General features: G+C 34.6%; 2 protein-coding genes across 2 annotated transcripts in view; one reads left to right on the top strand and one right to left on the bottom strand.

The window, feature by feature from the left end:
• Positions 1-4,910, bottom strand: part of LOC129278355 (F-box only protein 15-like) — a 31,024-nt gene extending 26,114 nt beyond the window's left edge. The window contains exon 1 of the mRNA XM_064095025.1: positions 4,778-4,910. The gene's annotated coding sequence lies outside the window, so the exon portion shown is untranslated. The remainder of the gene's footprint in view (positions 1-4,777) is intronic.
• A 173-nt stretch (positions 4,911-5,083) lies between these two features.
• On the top strand, positions 5,084-10,725 carry LOC129254101 (heat shock factor-binding protein 1-like). Its single transcript, XM_054892555.2, has 3 exons — positions 5,084-5,285; positions 7,353-7,419; positions 7,992-10,725. Exons 1-3 carry the CDS (start codon positions 5,217-5,219, stop codon positions 8,087-8,089), a joined length of 234 nt encoding a protein of 77 aa, XP_054748530.1. The 5' UTR covers positions 5,084-5,216; the 3' UTR covers positions 8,090-10,725.
• The last annotated feature ends 5,681 nt before the right edge of the window (positions 10,726-16,406 follow it).

Below are 16,406 nucleotides of genomic sequence, written 5' to 3'. Positions count from 1 at the left end.
GGCAGGGCGGAGGAATACTCCATTTCCCTCTCTGTGATTGTACCCCTGTACAGTGTATATGGCAGCATGGTAACAGGCTGGATTTTAATACCAAATTTAGCTTCGAAATCCGACGTAATCTGCTCAAAATAACCTCAAATCCATCGATGATTCAGAGATCGAATCCCATAGCTCATTTTACGTTTCACCACATTTTTTTTTTCACATTTTAAGAATTTTGTTAGAATGAGTCCAAATTTATGGATCTTTTTTTAAACATGAATTGATGAAGTTTTGATGTAGGCCTATGGCCGTACTACTAGACCTTCACCGGGCATCGCCCTATGTATACTGAAGTCATATAGGCTTTCATGGCGAGGTTCATGGATTTTCGCTGATGTGCGACTGGATGTTTACACACAAAATATGTATATTACGTCACTTTACATGCCTGCACGCATCCATGCAAAGTACAGCAAAGCGAGGAACAATTTCTTCTAGACCTAGGCCCTATGTATTTTTTTGACATAAGCCTATATAAAAATGATCTATTTTGCTACTGGCACTTTTTCAGAAGTTATGGAATTTCTGTAACTTTTAAGTAATTTCATGTTTTAGGACTTGAGGATTTATTTTTATGTATTTTTCATGACAAATTAAGAGCTTTCTAAATTGTTTTGTGCTCTATATTAGTTTTTTTACTATTAGTTTACTCAACAATGTCATGAACTGAAGCAACCAGCTGTAGATCTCTGGGATCAGCGGAGGAAGAAGAAAGAAGAAGAAGCAACAGGCCCCAACTAAGTTAACGTTAGCCAGGAGGCTCCTAGAGAGTAAAAATCATTTACTATTGATGCTTACTCTCCACAGAGCCAGGGATTCTATTGCATTTATCTATATATACCGCCAAAAAAACCCCTCAAACTTTCGCCCCCGAGATTTCTACTTTCCTTCTAAAAGATCTAGCCCTAGATCATCTAGATGGTATACAACTTCATTTCCGACATTTCTACGCTAACGATTTCATTTTTAAACAAGAATTCATTACGGACGCGGCGTCCGTATAACGTTAGCGATCAACAATGAGAAACAAGATGGCGGCGTAAACATTCGGGCAAGTCTCCCCCGTCTTTTCATAATATTTTTCTCATTTTTTTAATGAATTCTTGTTTAAAAATGAAATCGATAGCCAGGGCTCCACACTAACCCTTTTTTCTACTGGTCCGACCTGATCATGTCGGACCAGCACACACCCAGTTTTTCCATTTTTTACTGGTTGAAGTACTGGTCCCCAAAAATAAAGAAAAATATAAAAAAGACTTGACTTTATTTTGCTGTCTTTTATTGCTTATTGTTACCCCTCCCCCCACAAAAAAAACAGTACACACACAACATGATTCATGAGAGCCAATTTTTGAGACGCCAGAGCCATTTTTATTTTTACAAAAGAGAAGAAAATATATTTTGTATCAGTTAGATGTATAATCTTACTGGTCATGTCGGACCAGCAAATCTGGCTTTTTCTGAAAAGTTACTGGCCCAACAGCAATTTTTACCCGTCTGGGACCGTCGGACCAGTGCCAGTGTCGCGCGCTGCGATAGTGTAGAAATGTCGGAAATGAAATGGTATCCCATTTACCAAACCAAAAGCTTCAGTCTCTGTATTTTGGTTGTTCCGCTGAACTACGTTGGCTTCACTCACCAATACATAGACTGAAGAGTTGTTGGCCCGTATGTATAGACAGTGGTATACTGAACTAACATTTTTATAGGTCGCGATTTAAAACTGTTTTTAAGCAAAATTTACAGTTTCATGGTTTCCATTGCCAGGGAAATATAAATAACTTAAGTAATTGCGTACCTCTGGATGATTGAGAAATCTTTCATCTAAGACATTTTCACGGCAAGACGACCAAAAACAAATGTCATTTTAACTTCTACGGGCATTATGTCCGGGGGTAATGTAGGCGCAAATATTTTTTTTAATATGTTTTCTTTTATTCTCCCTCCGTCCTATCCCCACACCATTTCCATTAATTTTTTTTGAAATATCGAAATGGACGGCACTATCTCCCTGACCCCTCATGCTTTCTCATTATAGATAATTAAACAATATGAAAACAAATTTCTTTAAAAGAAATTATGTAAGGTAAAAAGTGTTTATAACGTTCAGCAAAAAAAAAAACACGATACAAAACTAAAATGTTAAACATATGGTAAATCATTCATTTATTTTTATTTCGTTTTCATTATAATTATCTTTTTTTTGCTGAGATTAATTTTAATCAATGAAAATTATTGTCGGATTTGGGATAACTTGAGATGTGAAACAGTGAAACAAAACAAAAAATCTGCAGTAACAAAATAGCTTATTGAATTTAAGATACAGATTAGGCCTATAGCTTACGAATCCATCACAATTATTACAAATGAAGATAAGCTAGTTCATTAAAGAAAAGATTATGGAAAGTCCATACGAAGAGGCGCATTTTAAATCGTAGGGTACGTAGGCCCTTTTCGGCCCCTATGTAATGTTAAAGCAATAATGTAGTCTCTACTCCTCAACTTTGAAATGATGAACATATATATATTTTTATATTCTTATATATACTTCCATAGATTAAGTGATCAACTTTAAAGATGACCAACGTTTATGATCATTGTAATATTCAGCATTATTTCTGTAAATAGTATTTTTTCCATTGCGGATTGCACACCTTTTTCTGTTTTAATTGCAAAGCACTACTTTATCCACTTGGACATGTTTGCAGCAATTTTCACATTTTCCTTGTCTTCGGTTACCCATCATGCAACTGAGGTATGTTTATACTCTAAACACTCACATTTGTATTTTTTGCTTTATATCTGACAAAAAATAAATAAATTAGATTTTTCACAGGCAGCCTCTCATATTTTCCTTTTTAGTCTCATACAATCAGACACTGTTGATTTTGTTTACTCCATTTAAACCCTACTTTTACCTCAACATATAACATATTAACGCATAATTTGCAAAATCATCAATATATATAGGCCTAGGCCTATGTATTCTATAAAAATACAGAATATTGAACTAATAAAATGTCGAAATTACTTAGACTTAGTTAAATCAATTTGTATGTCGGACAAGGGTCTCTTTTGTTGAAATATCAATGAAAGGTGTCTCTAAAAGGACACCGTGTTCTAAATAAGGGAAATAATGAAAATTTCGATTTTATCCAGTTACATTTGTGAATCTTGAAAGATTTTTCTCTTTTTACCTCATGATAAAGTAAGCTCCATACATCAATTCTACAATGAGTAATATTTCACTAATAAATAAAACATTATTTGATCTCCTTTTATTGAAATATCTGATTTTATGAAAAGTCGTCATTCCGAAATAAAAGGTTCAGGTGACGATGAAGACTAAATATTTTTCCGATACTATCGATATCAATTCAAACGATGTCGCGGACTTGGAAGACAAAATTGCCTTCGTGAAACGGAAAGCGCTGATTTGTCGCCAATCTTCCTATCTCAGAAGAATGGTCCTAGGACGTTCCTACGTATCGCTCATCTCTTCATGCAACAGGCCCCAGTATGTTTTGGATGTGTCGTGTGTGTCGCTAGCCAGGCGGCTTCTAGAGAGTAAAAATCATTTACTAACGTAAGGTCACTCTCATGAAGCCAGGCCTTCTATCCCATAGACCCACACAATGGAAGCCAAAACCTGAAACTTTCACCCCCGAGATTTCTACTTTCCTTCTAAAAGATCTAGCTCTAAATCATGTACATGGGATAAAACTTCATTTCCGACATTTCTACGCTCTCGTTGTTATTTTTAAAACAAGAATTCATAAAAAAAATGAAAAAATATTATGAAAAGACGGAAGAGACTTGCCCGATGTTTACGCCGCCATCTTGTTTCTTAATGCATGTATTGTACTTCCCCAACGTTACGGACGCGAGCGTCGCATAACGTTGGGGAAGTACAATAAGAAACAAGATGGCGACGTAAACATCGGGCAAGTCTCTTCCGTCTTTTCACAATATTTTTTCATTTTTTTGATGAATTCTTGTTTTAAAAATAACAACGAGAGCGTAGAAATGTCGGAAATGAAGTTTTATCCCATGTATACCCAGTGGTTGTGTGTCCGGACGGGTTGGGTGTCCGGACACATGACTTTTACTCTCAATTTTGAAAAGTTTACAAGCAATGTCTTTAATTCTTTTTAGCACAGAATATAAGAAAATATTATAAAGAACAAATATTGATGGTGAAAAAAAACTATTCAACCTATATTTTTGGTTTATTCCTGAGATAAAAACAAGGCTTCATTTCTGTTACGTGTCCGGACACCCAACCCCCCATCTTACATGATTTAGACTAGAGCTAGGCCTAGATCTTTTAGAAGGAAAGTAGAAATCTCGGGGGTGAAAGTTTCAGGTTTTGGCTTCCATTGTGTGGGTCTATGGGATAGAAGGCCTGGCTTCATGAGAGTGACCTTACGTTAGTAAATGATTTTTACTCTCTAGAAGCCGCCTGGCTATGTGTCGCGTGAATATCAATATGTATTATGACTGATATTCCTTCGCACGCGAGATGATATGAACCCATGTGTGGGCCTAGGGCGGCTAGCGGCTGGGCCAGGCAGCTTTTGCGACTAATGTTCGATGAGGCGCGATGAACTGCAGCAGGACGCGGCCCGGCTGCTTGCCTTCGGCCCACATTCGGGTTAATCCATTTACAATCTAAGCCTAATAATTTACTGCATAAACACATCTACCGAACACAAATATTTTCACTTAATCTTACTTTTCATTCGAAGAGAATTGAGTGATTTTTCTTCCAGTTTGGGTAACACGGCTCAGCAAGCTAGCATAGGTATACCGCTAGCATAGCAGCAGTAGCTAGCAGCAGCGTCTTCGTCTCTAGGCACTTTCACAATTATTATTACAAAGTTATAATAAATTGCCTCAAATTGTATAAATTTTTATCATATTTTATTTAATAAAAATTAACAAAACAAATTATATTTATTTGATATTTTCCCACTGTATTCAAAACACTTAAAATAATATATAAATCTTTCAATTTTTTTTACAGATCTCTATCCCGGAATCCCATCAAATTATCATTTGCGATATATATCGATACCGAACTACCAATTCACGATAGACTGAAAATATTTTACGGGTCAAATATAATTAGTCAAATACTTCTATTTTGGGAGGTCGTCGCTTTACTATTCAACATGACTGATACAAAGCAAGATATTACAGATCCTGCTGATGGGAAAAATGTACAAGACTTAACACAGTTTGTGAGTATCGAAGGGGGGGGGGGGGACCTTTTCTAAACTAGGTGGGTCTGGCACACAATACAGGGCTCGTGAAGTCATTGCCATTACTGGCGATCGCAATTTCTTTGCATACATTTCAAGGGGGGTTATCACAATTCTGTGATATAGGCCGAGAACTCCAGTCAGGGATTAGTCACATATATCAATTGCATGGGAGCCAAATCCCGGGGTGTAGCACATTAGTTATTCATAGACTTACTTTATCTTGTTAATCTGACCATCAATGTGTGATTCTAAGTCCTTTCTATTGAAAAAAAAAATGGAATTGTAATTGTAAAATACTAAATGTAATTTGACTGAAATTGAAAATTGCCATTGGCAATGGTTGATAATTGTTTAATTTATTGACAATGTTGTTGAGTCATGCATGAGTCATTGCTATTCATTGGTATAATGTGCATGAAGAAATTGGCCAGGAAGCGTTCGGAGAGTGAAAATCGTTAGTGATATTTAATTTAAAGTTCACAGCTGTTAATGTCTTTTATAACAGTCAGTGACTGTGCCCATTTATCAAAACTGGGTGCCATTCCCCCTTAAAACTGCTGTGCCCCTTTTTCACTATTTCATGTACTGTATGAGCTTTTAGTTTTAATGTTATTTTCGCGGATTTCCCGAATTGCCAATCGGCCGCGAATGTAACAACACGCAAAAATATTGACACATTTAATGATTTATTAGTCAGTGCCAATATCCCTAACAGCAAAGCTTTGCTATTGAAAACATTCTGTGTGGTGATAATGTGTGTGTGTATTTGAGTTTTGTCAGACATATATCAATCAGATATGATTATTTACGTCTGGGACCGATCTTTAACGTCACCATCCGAAAGACGTGACCAGGGCTCGAACCTCGAACCTCTGCATCAATTTGTAACTTCCCCACAGCTTGGATTACAGGCGCACGCCTCAACGCCCAGTTGTGAGATATGCACCTCTATATGTACAAAAAATTAGGTTTAGAAAGTACAGTTAGTGATTCAAAAAGTTAGCTAGAATTTCACTTTTTTTATATTTCTCAAACAAAATCAGAGCCTAAACTATTTTCTCACGTAATTCTATCGATATTTATTCACTCACTTTAATATTGAAATGTATTTTCCATGAAATAATTCGATTTTATTGTCATCTGATTCTCCAATATACACACATGTATTGGCAGCTATTTGCATACTCATAAATATTCATAAGTCACATGACCAGAGCTTTTAGCGGTGTAAGATTCTGTTCACAAAATTCAACATTTTTGTTCTGAAACCAACTTTTTAAAAAGTGACTCTAACAAAACACAACTTCAAAAGATTACTCTTACAGATCAAACTGTGACATGATGAATTTTCAGATCTAAAGGTACAAAAAAGTGAAATTTAAGCCACTTTTTTCCACATTTTGTAACTGTTTTTACAGGGACATATTTATGTACTTTGAGGAACATAGTTTTGCACATGATTTGTATAAGTTTTGCTTCTTTGAAATGCTGAGGAAGTGTTTCATACATCTTCCGATCGTGAATTTAACAACCCGCGAAAATGTCGGGACCCCCGCGATTCGCGAAAAATTCTGTACGCAATAATAACGGCTTGTGCATTAATTCATTCTGTCTAACTGGCTACTGATAGAATAACTTTAATTTCAAATAAAATCTTATTTCAGGCAGATTACCGGAACTTTGGTATTCATTTGGTGTAGGTGTTTCCATTAAATATTAGATTTAGGCCTATAAAAAAATTTCCCTCATGAGCCCAAAATCAGAAAGTTGGGTCAGTTGATTTATTATTATTATTATTTGTTATAACATAACATACCTTGTAACATTCCTTATTGTGGGCGTAAATTTTTACCTAAAAAATTGTATTCCCCTCTCCTTCCAATTTCTTGAAATCAATAGTGGAAGATAAACTAGTACTGGCTACATGATGACATTTGACTGCCAGCAGAGAAACTTTAAATGTTTCATTTTAAAGTTATCATACAATAAGACCATTGTCTTATTCTTGAGCATTTTATATTTATTGTTTTTACCATGGCACAGGTACAACAACTTTTGGAACAAATGCAGAACAACTTTCAAGCAATGTCTGATCGCATCATAGGCAGGAATATCCTTTCAAATTTACTTTGTTGTCAACCTTACCTCCTCCATGCTACAATTAGATTCTGATGAGAAGAGATATATCATTTATTGAAAATCTATATCAGTTTTAAAGTTTTGATGCAATCAGGTCCTATTCTAACATGCTTGTGATTTACATCTTTGATTTCTTTATCTTAGTTTTTTTTTCTTATTCAGTTAAAAATGTAAAATTTTTATTTTTTAAATATAATATCTGCAACCACAGAATAATTTGTTTCTTGTGTTTTTTGGCTAAAATATGTCAAGTGTTTATGATATTATGTGTTAAAGAGGAGGAGGTGATCTGAATACTACATATAGCTTCTATATATCTGAATATTGCCAAAACATAATTGGTAATTTTTTATTTAAAAAATAATGAAATTGTGAACCCCATTCCATAGTATTTTAACATTTTTTTCTCAGTAATTGCACACCAGTATAAAAATGTGGGATATTATTAAATTCTGGGTAGGCAACCCCTTTAACATCCTTAAAACCAACTCCTGCACTAAAAAATGGTTGAAATTAGGTTCCTTGACTGCTACTGATCTTCACTAGATGAGATGGGAAATCGCATCGATGACCTTGAGAAGAGTGTGGCTGACCTTATGATGCAAGCTGGAGTGGATGATTCTGAGAAGGCAGACAAATAGATTCCAAATGCTCCTTACCAACCCTCCATGGCAATACCATCACAGGAACTTCTTTTTAGTAATCATTTGATGTTTGGTTTTGAATACTGTTTGAATTTGAAGACATTTTTTTTCTAGGTCAAGATATTGACGCTTTTGGGGGACTTTCAAATTTCTCTTCAAGTTAAATGATACAACAGTAATTTCCATTCATTCTACAATTTATTTGCAATTATTTATATCTTTATTTCTTTATGTATTTATTCATTCAATTGATGTGAATTGATCAAATTATTCCTCTTATTTCTAGGAGTGAAGTTTTTCCTATTTTGTCTTATTTGACTTTTATCACATTTTATTTTAAAAGAACTGTAAAAAAAATCTACAATCAACTTGATATTCTTCCAGAAGAAAAATGTGAAGTGTCCTTGTTAACAAATCAGCTATGTAATGTTTTATTTTATTGTAATTTAATTATGTTCTTGCTAGTTTGCTTGATCATAATGTTTTATACATTCTTTATATTCCTACATATATGAACATTCTATCTATAGATAAGATAAAGAGAAACCAGTGTATTAATGTTTTCTTTTCAAATTGTACCCCTCTCCCATATTTGCCAAACACAAAATAATATGAAAAGATATAGCCAGCATTAAAAAAAAAAGGTTGGTGCAATATGTCATTTTTTTGAGAGTTAGAAAATGCAGAAACTACTGGTACCTAATATTCTAATGATACAACTTTAATTCTAAACATTGGAAGACGTAGCTTAATTGTGATAAGTTTGGGTTCCCTGTAAAATTCACAAGAACTATAGTATGCAGATTTGCAGGTTGCCACATTTAAGGATTTGAAGTACCCGTCCGACGATTTTGACTAAGGTGAAGAAATTTACTGTGCATTATAATCGATTCACGTTTCTTCAAGATCTTTACTGTAGTAGCCTGCAGTATATATTGTAAAGATTTATGTTTCTACTTACATTAAGGTGTAATGTTTTTTAGGTGCTATTTTTTTGTCGAAATGCTTCATAGTACCATTTAACCCTAAATTTTAAGTGTTACGGCGATGGCCGTGTAATTTCAGTTACTTTCAACGAAGGCAATAAGATGGAGAGCAATTAAATGCAAAAACCTATGACTAGGAGAGAGAAGTATTATAGGAATCTGTGGCCAATATGACCTCTCCTCCACCCACCACAAATTCAATGCCAGTAAAAATAGCCAGTGGAAAGCAAATTTTTAACCGTGTAAAATGTATCCACGACCAAATCAAAGCATTTTGTACTAGTATCTTATCCTGTTTTGTTTTATGGTACAGCAAATCAGGGGTTTTACAAAGCACAGTCGATTCATCAAATATTGATTAAAGCATGTTCACTTGCACAAAATATCCACCATGTTATTCATTTTAACTTGAATGCCTTCATACAGCTCATGCTTTAAGCAGAGAACTGTGTTCTTGGGATGGACAGATACTGGAAAGTCAGTCAGTGATGGAATATACATGTATTCAATATATTCAAAATGGATGTTGTACACCACCCCAAAGTAGACCATAAAGTCTAAAGAACATATGACTTTTTTTTCTTTCTGTTTGCTGCTTTGAAAAAATGTATGAAATGTACATTGAAGCTATCTAGTTTGGCTATATACTATTATGATGTAGAGCTTACATATTTTGTTGTACATTTGCTTTGCTAATATTTGTATTTTTTATTGGTAAGACCTGTAAGATAATGTATAAATGTAATTATATAATCATGAATCAGCATAAATATTTAGTGATATGCGAAGATCATAAATATCATGTCCTTTTGATATTGACAAAATAGTTGGCAATTCATAGGCAACAGATATTTATACAAACACCTCCATATAGTAATTTTTCAACTTATGGGACATGTATATTTCAAAGTATTAGTTGGTCAGACAAATGAAATTCTGCAAAATGCCAGCATTTTGCTAAATGTGTTATACCTATTTTAGATGCTATGTGATTGTTTGATTTATTGAATATATTGAAATATGACTACAGGTGTAACATTTATTTCAATAAACATTGCATTTAACAGATAACAAAATGCATTTAGCACCTTTTGCTAAAACACACAATCAGTATGATCATTGTTTTATGTACCAACAACTAAATCAGATGCATTGATGCAATGAAATCTACATATCCTATGTGTTTAATATAACCAGCCATGGTGAATTATGGACAAATTGTATTTAGAAAAAAATACATGCATGCATGTATCTTATTATCATTAGTATAGTTTTTGTAAGCATCTCTCCGGTAGAGTGTGTTATATATAAAGTAGTAAAATCTAATCGGCAGGCTTTCTTTTCAGTTCTTAAGTTCTGCTTGCCAGGATAATCTTGCTTCGTATCTTTGTGTTCAAGCTTGTGAATATCTAAACATGTACATGTAGATCTTTCAGTTCTGTAGGTTTATTGATTAGGAACTTTAGAGTTTCAGTATAACTATTTTTTTCTCTTTGACAACTTATGTCTACATTATGTGAATGAATCTCAAGTTTGACTATTTATCTCAGTACATGTTCAGATGAACGTGTTTCATTCTTAAAGGAATGCATGATTTTAAATTTGTGTGGAATAGCTTGAAGAATAAACTTTTGATGTGAACATTCAGTCACTGTCAATTTTTCTTAGATTTGATTTTTGCTTGCTGAAATGAATATGTTTTAATTTTGGGGGATTTAATGACATTTGCTCTTGCGAGTTGCAACACTTGCCCCTATCAACCCAGTTACTAAGTACTGAATTCTGTTAGTCCCATACGCTTTGCTCAGGGATAACTTCAATCCTAACACTAATCCTCAACCAATATCCTCAAGAGAAATATGACAGGAACATTCATACAAGCAGGAGCAAATGTTAGATTGCCTTTCCTTCATACATGTACATCATAAAGCTAGACAACCTCAAAGAGCAGATGGGGCATTATGTCGAGATAAAATTACCAAGAACTATATTGATGTTGTCCATGTACAGTGGTGCTCAAATGTTAGTGAACCCTACAAGAAAATGCACACATTTAAAGTGTTCAGGTTTTGCCATGCTTTAGATATTAATTGAAAAGTCAGGTGATAAAATATTACATCCAATAAAGTTTGTTTCACTGGGCTCGCTGAACATTGTAGTGTTGTTGTGTACATTCAACACTCGGCATAAAAGGTTTTTTTTTAGGCGGGGTTCACTCTTGAGAATAACTGAATGTACTAAAACAAAGTTGAAGATACTGTTTTTTCCATCTAAAATAACTTCACATCCTTTATGCTGTATTTCTCTTGAGATTGGCATCCCAGGGGGTGTTTCACAAAAAGTTAAGTGGGACTTGTTGCACTTGGAATTTCAGTTGCATGCAGTATATAACGCATCACCATATAGGTCAGGGGCCTGTTGCAGAAAGAGTTGCAATCAATTGCCATACGATAGATTGCAACTCTAAAAATCATGCGTAACTTGATTTTCAACCAATCAACAGTGCGCATTTTTGACTTGCGTTTACATGCAACTCTTTCTGCAACGCACCCCTGATCATGCGCACTACCACGTATCCATCAATCAGATTATGTGTTAAATAACCTGTGTTAAAACATGACTTGCTTAACTCTTTGTGAAATGGGCTCTGGTATACTGAAGTTAAAGGGATTGTTTGTAAAAGAAATTTCCAGTCCTTGAATTTAGAGTTCAAAATGGCAAGGAGAGTAAGATTGTGTGTGTGTATGGGGGGGGGGGGGGTCAGACTAGCAGAGAGGAAAACAAAATTACAATGTGTTCAAGAATTCAATTACCATCAATCTTTCACTTTCATCACCTTTCCATATTTAATTTTCCTCTCCATATCTAATATCAGTATAAAGTTATTTGCACTTGTCTCTTTCTCTTTCATGTTCCCTCCTTCCTATTTTTATTCTTTACCCCCCCCCCCTCTCTCTCTTCCCTCATCTCTATCCTCCCCCTCTCTCTCTCTCCTTTCTCTCCTCTCCCACTCTCTCCTTTGTTCCTTAATGGGTGCTAGTTGGAATTCATCCTCCAACAAGACAACAGTATACAATGCATAAATAAGAAAAGTTGGTTTATTGGCAATAGTTTTATTTCCAAAAATATATTCTAGAATGATAAGACAAGCATTTTATGTAGTAAAATAACAATTCTACAAGGAGACAAATATCATAGGAGGCACACACAGTGGAATGACATATTCGGCTAAATCATTTCATAAATAACTGTCTCATATCTATTCTGCACCATACATAATGAATAATGTATGCAATGGGGTATTCAATCCCCTTTTCATTCACATCCATCTCTGTGTCGGGATGGAGTCCAACCTAAACATAGAGTTGATTTTTACCCCCCCCCCCCCCCCCCCCGCTTCTCCCCTTGAGGTTCTTTATTTGAGGCAATTACAATTATAAAATGTATTATCATTTCTTTTATACAATTACACAGATACATTACAGATAACAAAAATATAACATTCTTATTGAATCATCGAGGTTGAAGGCACAATTATTGTACACAGGCTGTGAGGAAGAATAGCACATCACAGAAAAAAATTGTTAGAATGGAATAAGATGAAATTACACACATTCTTGTTGAGACACTGCTAACAAACTAAAAAAAATACATTCCTAACCTCATGTTGATTTGAATGGAAAACAAATTCAAATAAACCAAATAGTGCCATCAATTTGAAAATATTAAATTTTAATTACTTAAGTTTCAGCACTTTAATAGATGGCATTTCCAAAAATACATATCAAATGAGGCTGTGTGCAAATACATGTGATGGTGGCATCACAAACACACATGTCCTTTAGTATTTTATTATTACATAAAATTACAAATACATTTGTAATTTGTGGAGCGTTGTGGCCCAGTGGATTAGTCTTCGGACTTGAAACAGAGGGTCGTGGGTTCGAATCCCAGCCATGGCGTAATTTCCTTCAGCAAGAAACTGATCCACAATGTGCTGCACTCAACCCAGGTGAGGTAAATGGGTAACGGTAGGAAGTAATTCCTTAAAAAGCTGTGTGCGCTATGAACGCCTAGCTTAGCCGGGTAATATAGGAGCGCCTTGAGCACCTAACAAGGTGGATATGTGCGCAATATAAATACCCTATATTATTATTATTATTTATTTTTGCTCTGCCAGATAAATTTTGTGTAGTAAGTTTTTAAATAGGACTGGACAATTATTTGTTTAAAGGGGAAGTTCATCCTGATGATGGGTTGGTTTTAATAAAAGCAGAATCAGAGAAAAATATTGGTGAAGGTTTGATGAAAATTCGTAAAAGAATAATGGAATTATGAATGTTCAATTTTGTAATGTCGCCGACGAGCAGCCCCTCCTGTGATAAAAATTCCGTTAAAAAATATAATTTTCAAATAAATTTGATTTCATTTCATTTGTGGGGTGGATATATCATTAGACACATCATTTCATTGTTCCATTGGAAAATGGAATATAAGGAATTCATATTATGTGATATATAGGGGGAGCTGCTCGCATATGACATCACAAATTAAAAACTTAAAATTTATAGCTCTTATTCTCCTATGGAATTTTCTCAAACCTTCACCAATATGTTTCTTTATCTTTTCTGCTTTTATTAAAGCCAACTTATCACTAGGGTTAACTTCCCCTAAGAGTATCCAGATTATTCCCTTCATGGAATGTGTAAAGTCATTAATTTTTTTTTTTACTTAACTTTTTTCCATACAAGGGAGAGAATCTTAATGCACATCTGTGAAAAATAAAACAATGCAAATTTCATGAAGTACAGAACACTGATAAAAGAAGTTAATCCCGAAGAAATGAGAATAAAAAATAAAGAGCTTGTTGCTACATTAGTGTAATTCACCTGAAATTTGGATTACAATATAAAACATGTACGTATAACAATGATAATGCCGTGGGGGGGGGGGGGGTGGTACTAGGTACAAATGACTGTATTGGGACAAGCCCCAACACAGGTAACAATCTTGCCTATTTGGTACTTTCTTGGTAGGCTATACAAAGAAACAAGACCGAATCACACTTTGGAACAATCAGCCAACCCAGCCCGCTACTCACTAATAAGCATTTTACACCTGCATGATCGTGCAACCCCTATCACACACAGAAGAACCGGTACCAAAAAGATGGGATGATGTCAATCCCTACATGTGCCTGTTCATTTTTCTCAGTTGTTTGATACAAATCAGAATTCAAATAAATACAATACACGCTCCTCTTCATTAATTAATTTGCCAAGACACAGGATGTGCTCTTAAATATAATATTCGTTTTAAACTTTTATATGTCTGAAAAAGTGAAACACTTTAAAGACAACAGAAATGCACCATCTTTGAATTACTTTAAGACAAAACTTAAGAAAAAAAACTCATGTGCGGTCCCTAAATTGAGTGATTTGCTAAGTTTCAGTTGTGGGATTATTGGTTTGACAAATTATTTACTGTTTCTTTTGATATAATGGGATAAGTGATGCCCTGTTATGTTTTTTCCCTTTTTCTGTAATGTACTTTGTGTGGATTTTGTTCATGTATTCATGTCTTTATTGTTGATATGTCACTGTGCACTCATCACAAGCTCTGCTTACTGAGTTGCTACCTCTATTGCATTGTTAAATTTTTGAAAATGTATAAATGCTTTTATCTTTGGAAATAAATGTTGAATTGAATTGAACATATTATCGTGCATGTTCAGGTAAGCTCATCTCCAGAAAAATTTCTTCACTTTGATATGAAATTTTGATTCACTTGTTAAAATGACATTCCTCCAGTACCATAATTTCAAGAACATATATTGTGAACATCTGCACTATAAAATGAACCTCAAAACTTTCCCCTGGGAAACTTGGTTGTGCCTCCTCCTATAGATAGAAGTTTGGACTGCTGGGGGATGCGAATTCTGTAAACCTCAGAGGATGGGTCAACACCAAGCAGGAGTTTGAGGACTTTAGACAGAGGACTTGCATATTCTTAAGAATTTTCAAGAGGTCCTTACGAAAATACATTGAGATGCTGGATTTATAAGCAATCTACATTGAAAACCTTGGTATCTGTACAAATTTGATATGCACACTCATTTTTGCTACAAGTATGCAGCAATATTTTATTGTAATTTTTTTTCTAATTTCCTTTCATATAAAAGTATGCACGACAAAGATTTTTACAAAAATTGTCATTTTGGCTTTGTAATATCACAGAAGGCAAATATGTGGATCGCCAAAGATTTTGGCAGCACAACGGGCAGTTTGTTGAACCACTGAATGCAAGAAGACTTTTTGTCATTTAGTCATAAAATGTCAGAAAAGTTTTAATTTTTTTTTTACCGATTTTCAGTCAAAGATTGTCCCTGTAATAAAGGTCTGTGGTTAGCAATTTGTACAGGAAACTTGGAATGTAAGACTGTCAGCTCTCATATCAATGGTACCACTATTCACCGCATTTGATAGGCAAAATTATTCATATCTGATTCCGCTTCAGCTCTGTCAGTTACATTCTTCACCAGCATACATCTTGGAACATTTTGAACAAGGTGCTTTCTTAATAAGTCTCACCAGAAATGAATTTCCTCGGGTTACTTGACAAGGCTCAGATTCAGATGCTTAGAAAAAAAGACTGCAAGAATGCATTTTCACATTCGCCACAACATTTTGAAACAATAAGTGCAACATTACATACAATTTCAAGAGTCTAATCTAAATAACAAGTGAACGTCCCTGGCAGTCTCGCCTGCATGATGCAAGTCAATGCAGCAGCAATCCTGACTTTGAGGAAAACACCATGTAAGATGAATGATTTATAAAGATGAGAGAAAACATAAGTGAAAATATTTCACCAGCTCCCCCTGTATTCTCAAAAATTGTGAAACTCACAAAGAGGAATACAGGATGTTCAGCTGTGGCAGGAAGACATTTCAATCTTTGCAGAAGTGTCTGAAAACACCCAGCTATGCCAAAGAAGAGATTGGGCAACATCTGGAGGAACATGAATTGGAACTAACAAGGGTATAAAGTAGAAAGTTATACAATGCAATGAGCAGAAATTTTCAAAAACGCCAAGGAATGCAGACAATTATTTTGACATATTTACTTGCCTTCAAATAGCCAGTTTTTCTAAACCTATTAACTTCTTCAAACTTTGTTTCACTCTCAAACTTATCTTGAATGTCTGTTTATTTACTACCACTTACGCTATTTTTAATATTTATAAATGAACTTTTACAAGAACTTCCTATGGCAACAAAGAAGGCTTACAGAGGAATTCTATGTTCGCACTCCACACTCAATGTCTGG

This window comes from Lytechinus pictus, chromosome 2 (assembly GCF_037042905.1).
Source record: "Lytechinus pictus isolate F3 Inbred chromosome 2, Lp3.0, whole genome shotgun sequence".
Classification (NCBI taxonomy): domain Eukaryota; kingdom Metazoa; phylum Echinodermata; class Echinoidea; order Temnopleuroida; family Toxopneustidae; genus Lytechinus; species Lytechinus pictus.
Note: the sequence above shows the minus strand (reverse complement) of the source record. Positions and strands in the feature narration are given on the sequence as shown.

Excerpts from the sequence above, each read along its gene's own strand:
- LOC129254101 (XM_054892555.2), top strand. The coding sequence starts at position 5,217 with ATGACTGATACAAAGCAAGATATTACAGATCCTGCTGATGGGAAAAAT. Across the intron at positions 5,286-7,352 it reads TACAAGACTTAACACAGTTT|GTACAACAACTTTTGGAACA; the intron begins GTGAGTATCGAA and ends ACCATGGCACAG. Across the intron at positions 7,420-7,991 it reads TGATCGCATCATAGGCAGGA|TAGATGAGATGGGAAATCGC; the intron begins ATATCCTTTCAA and ends ACTGATCTTCAC.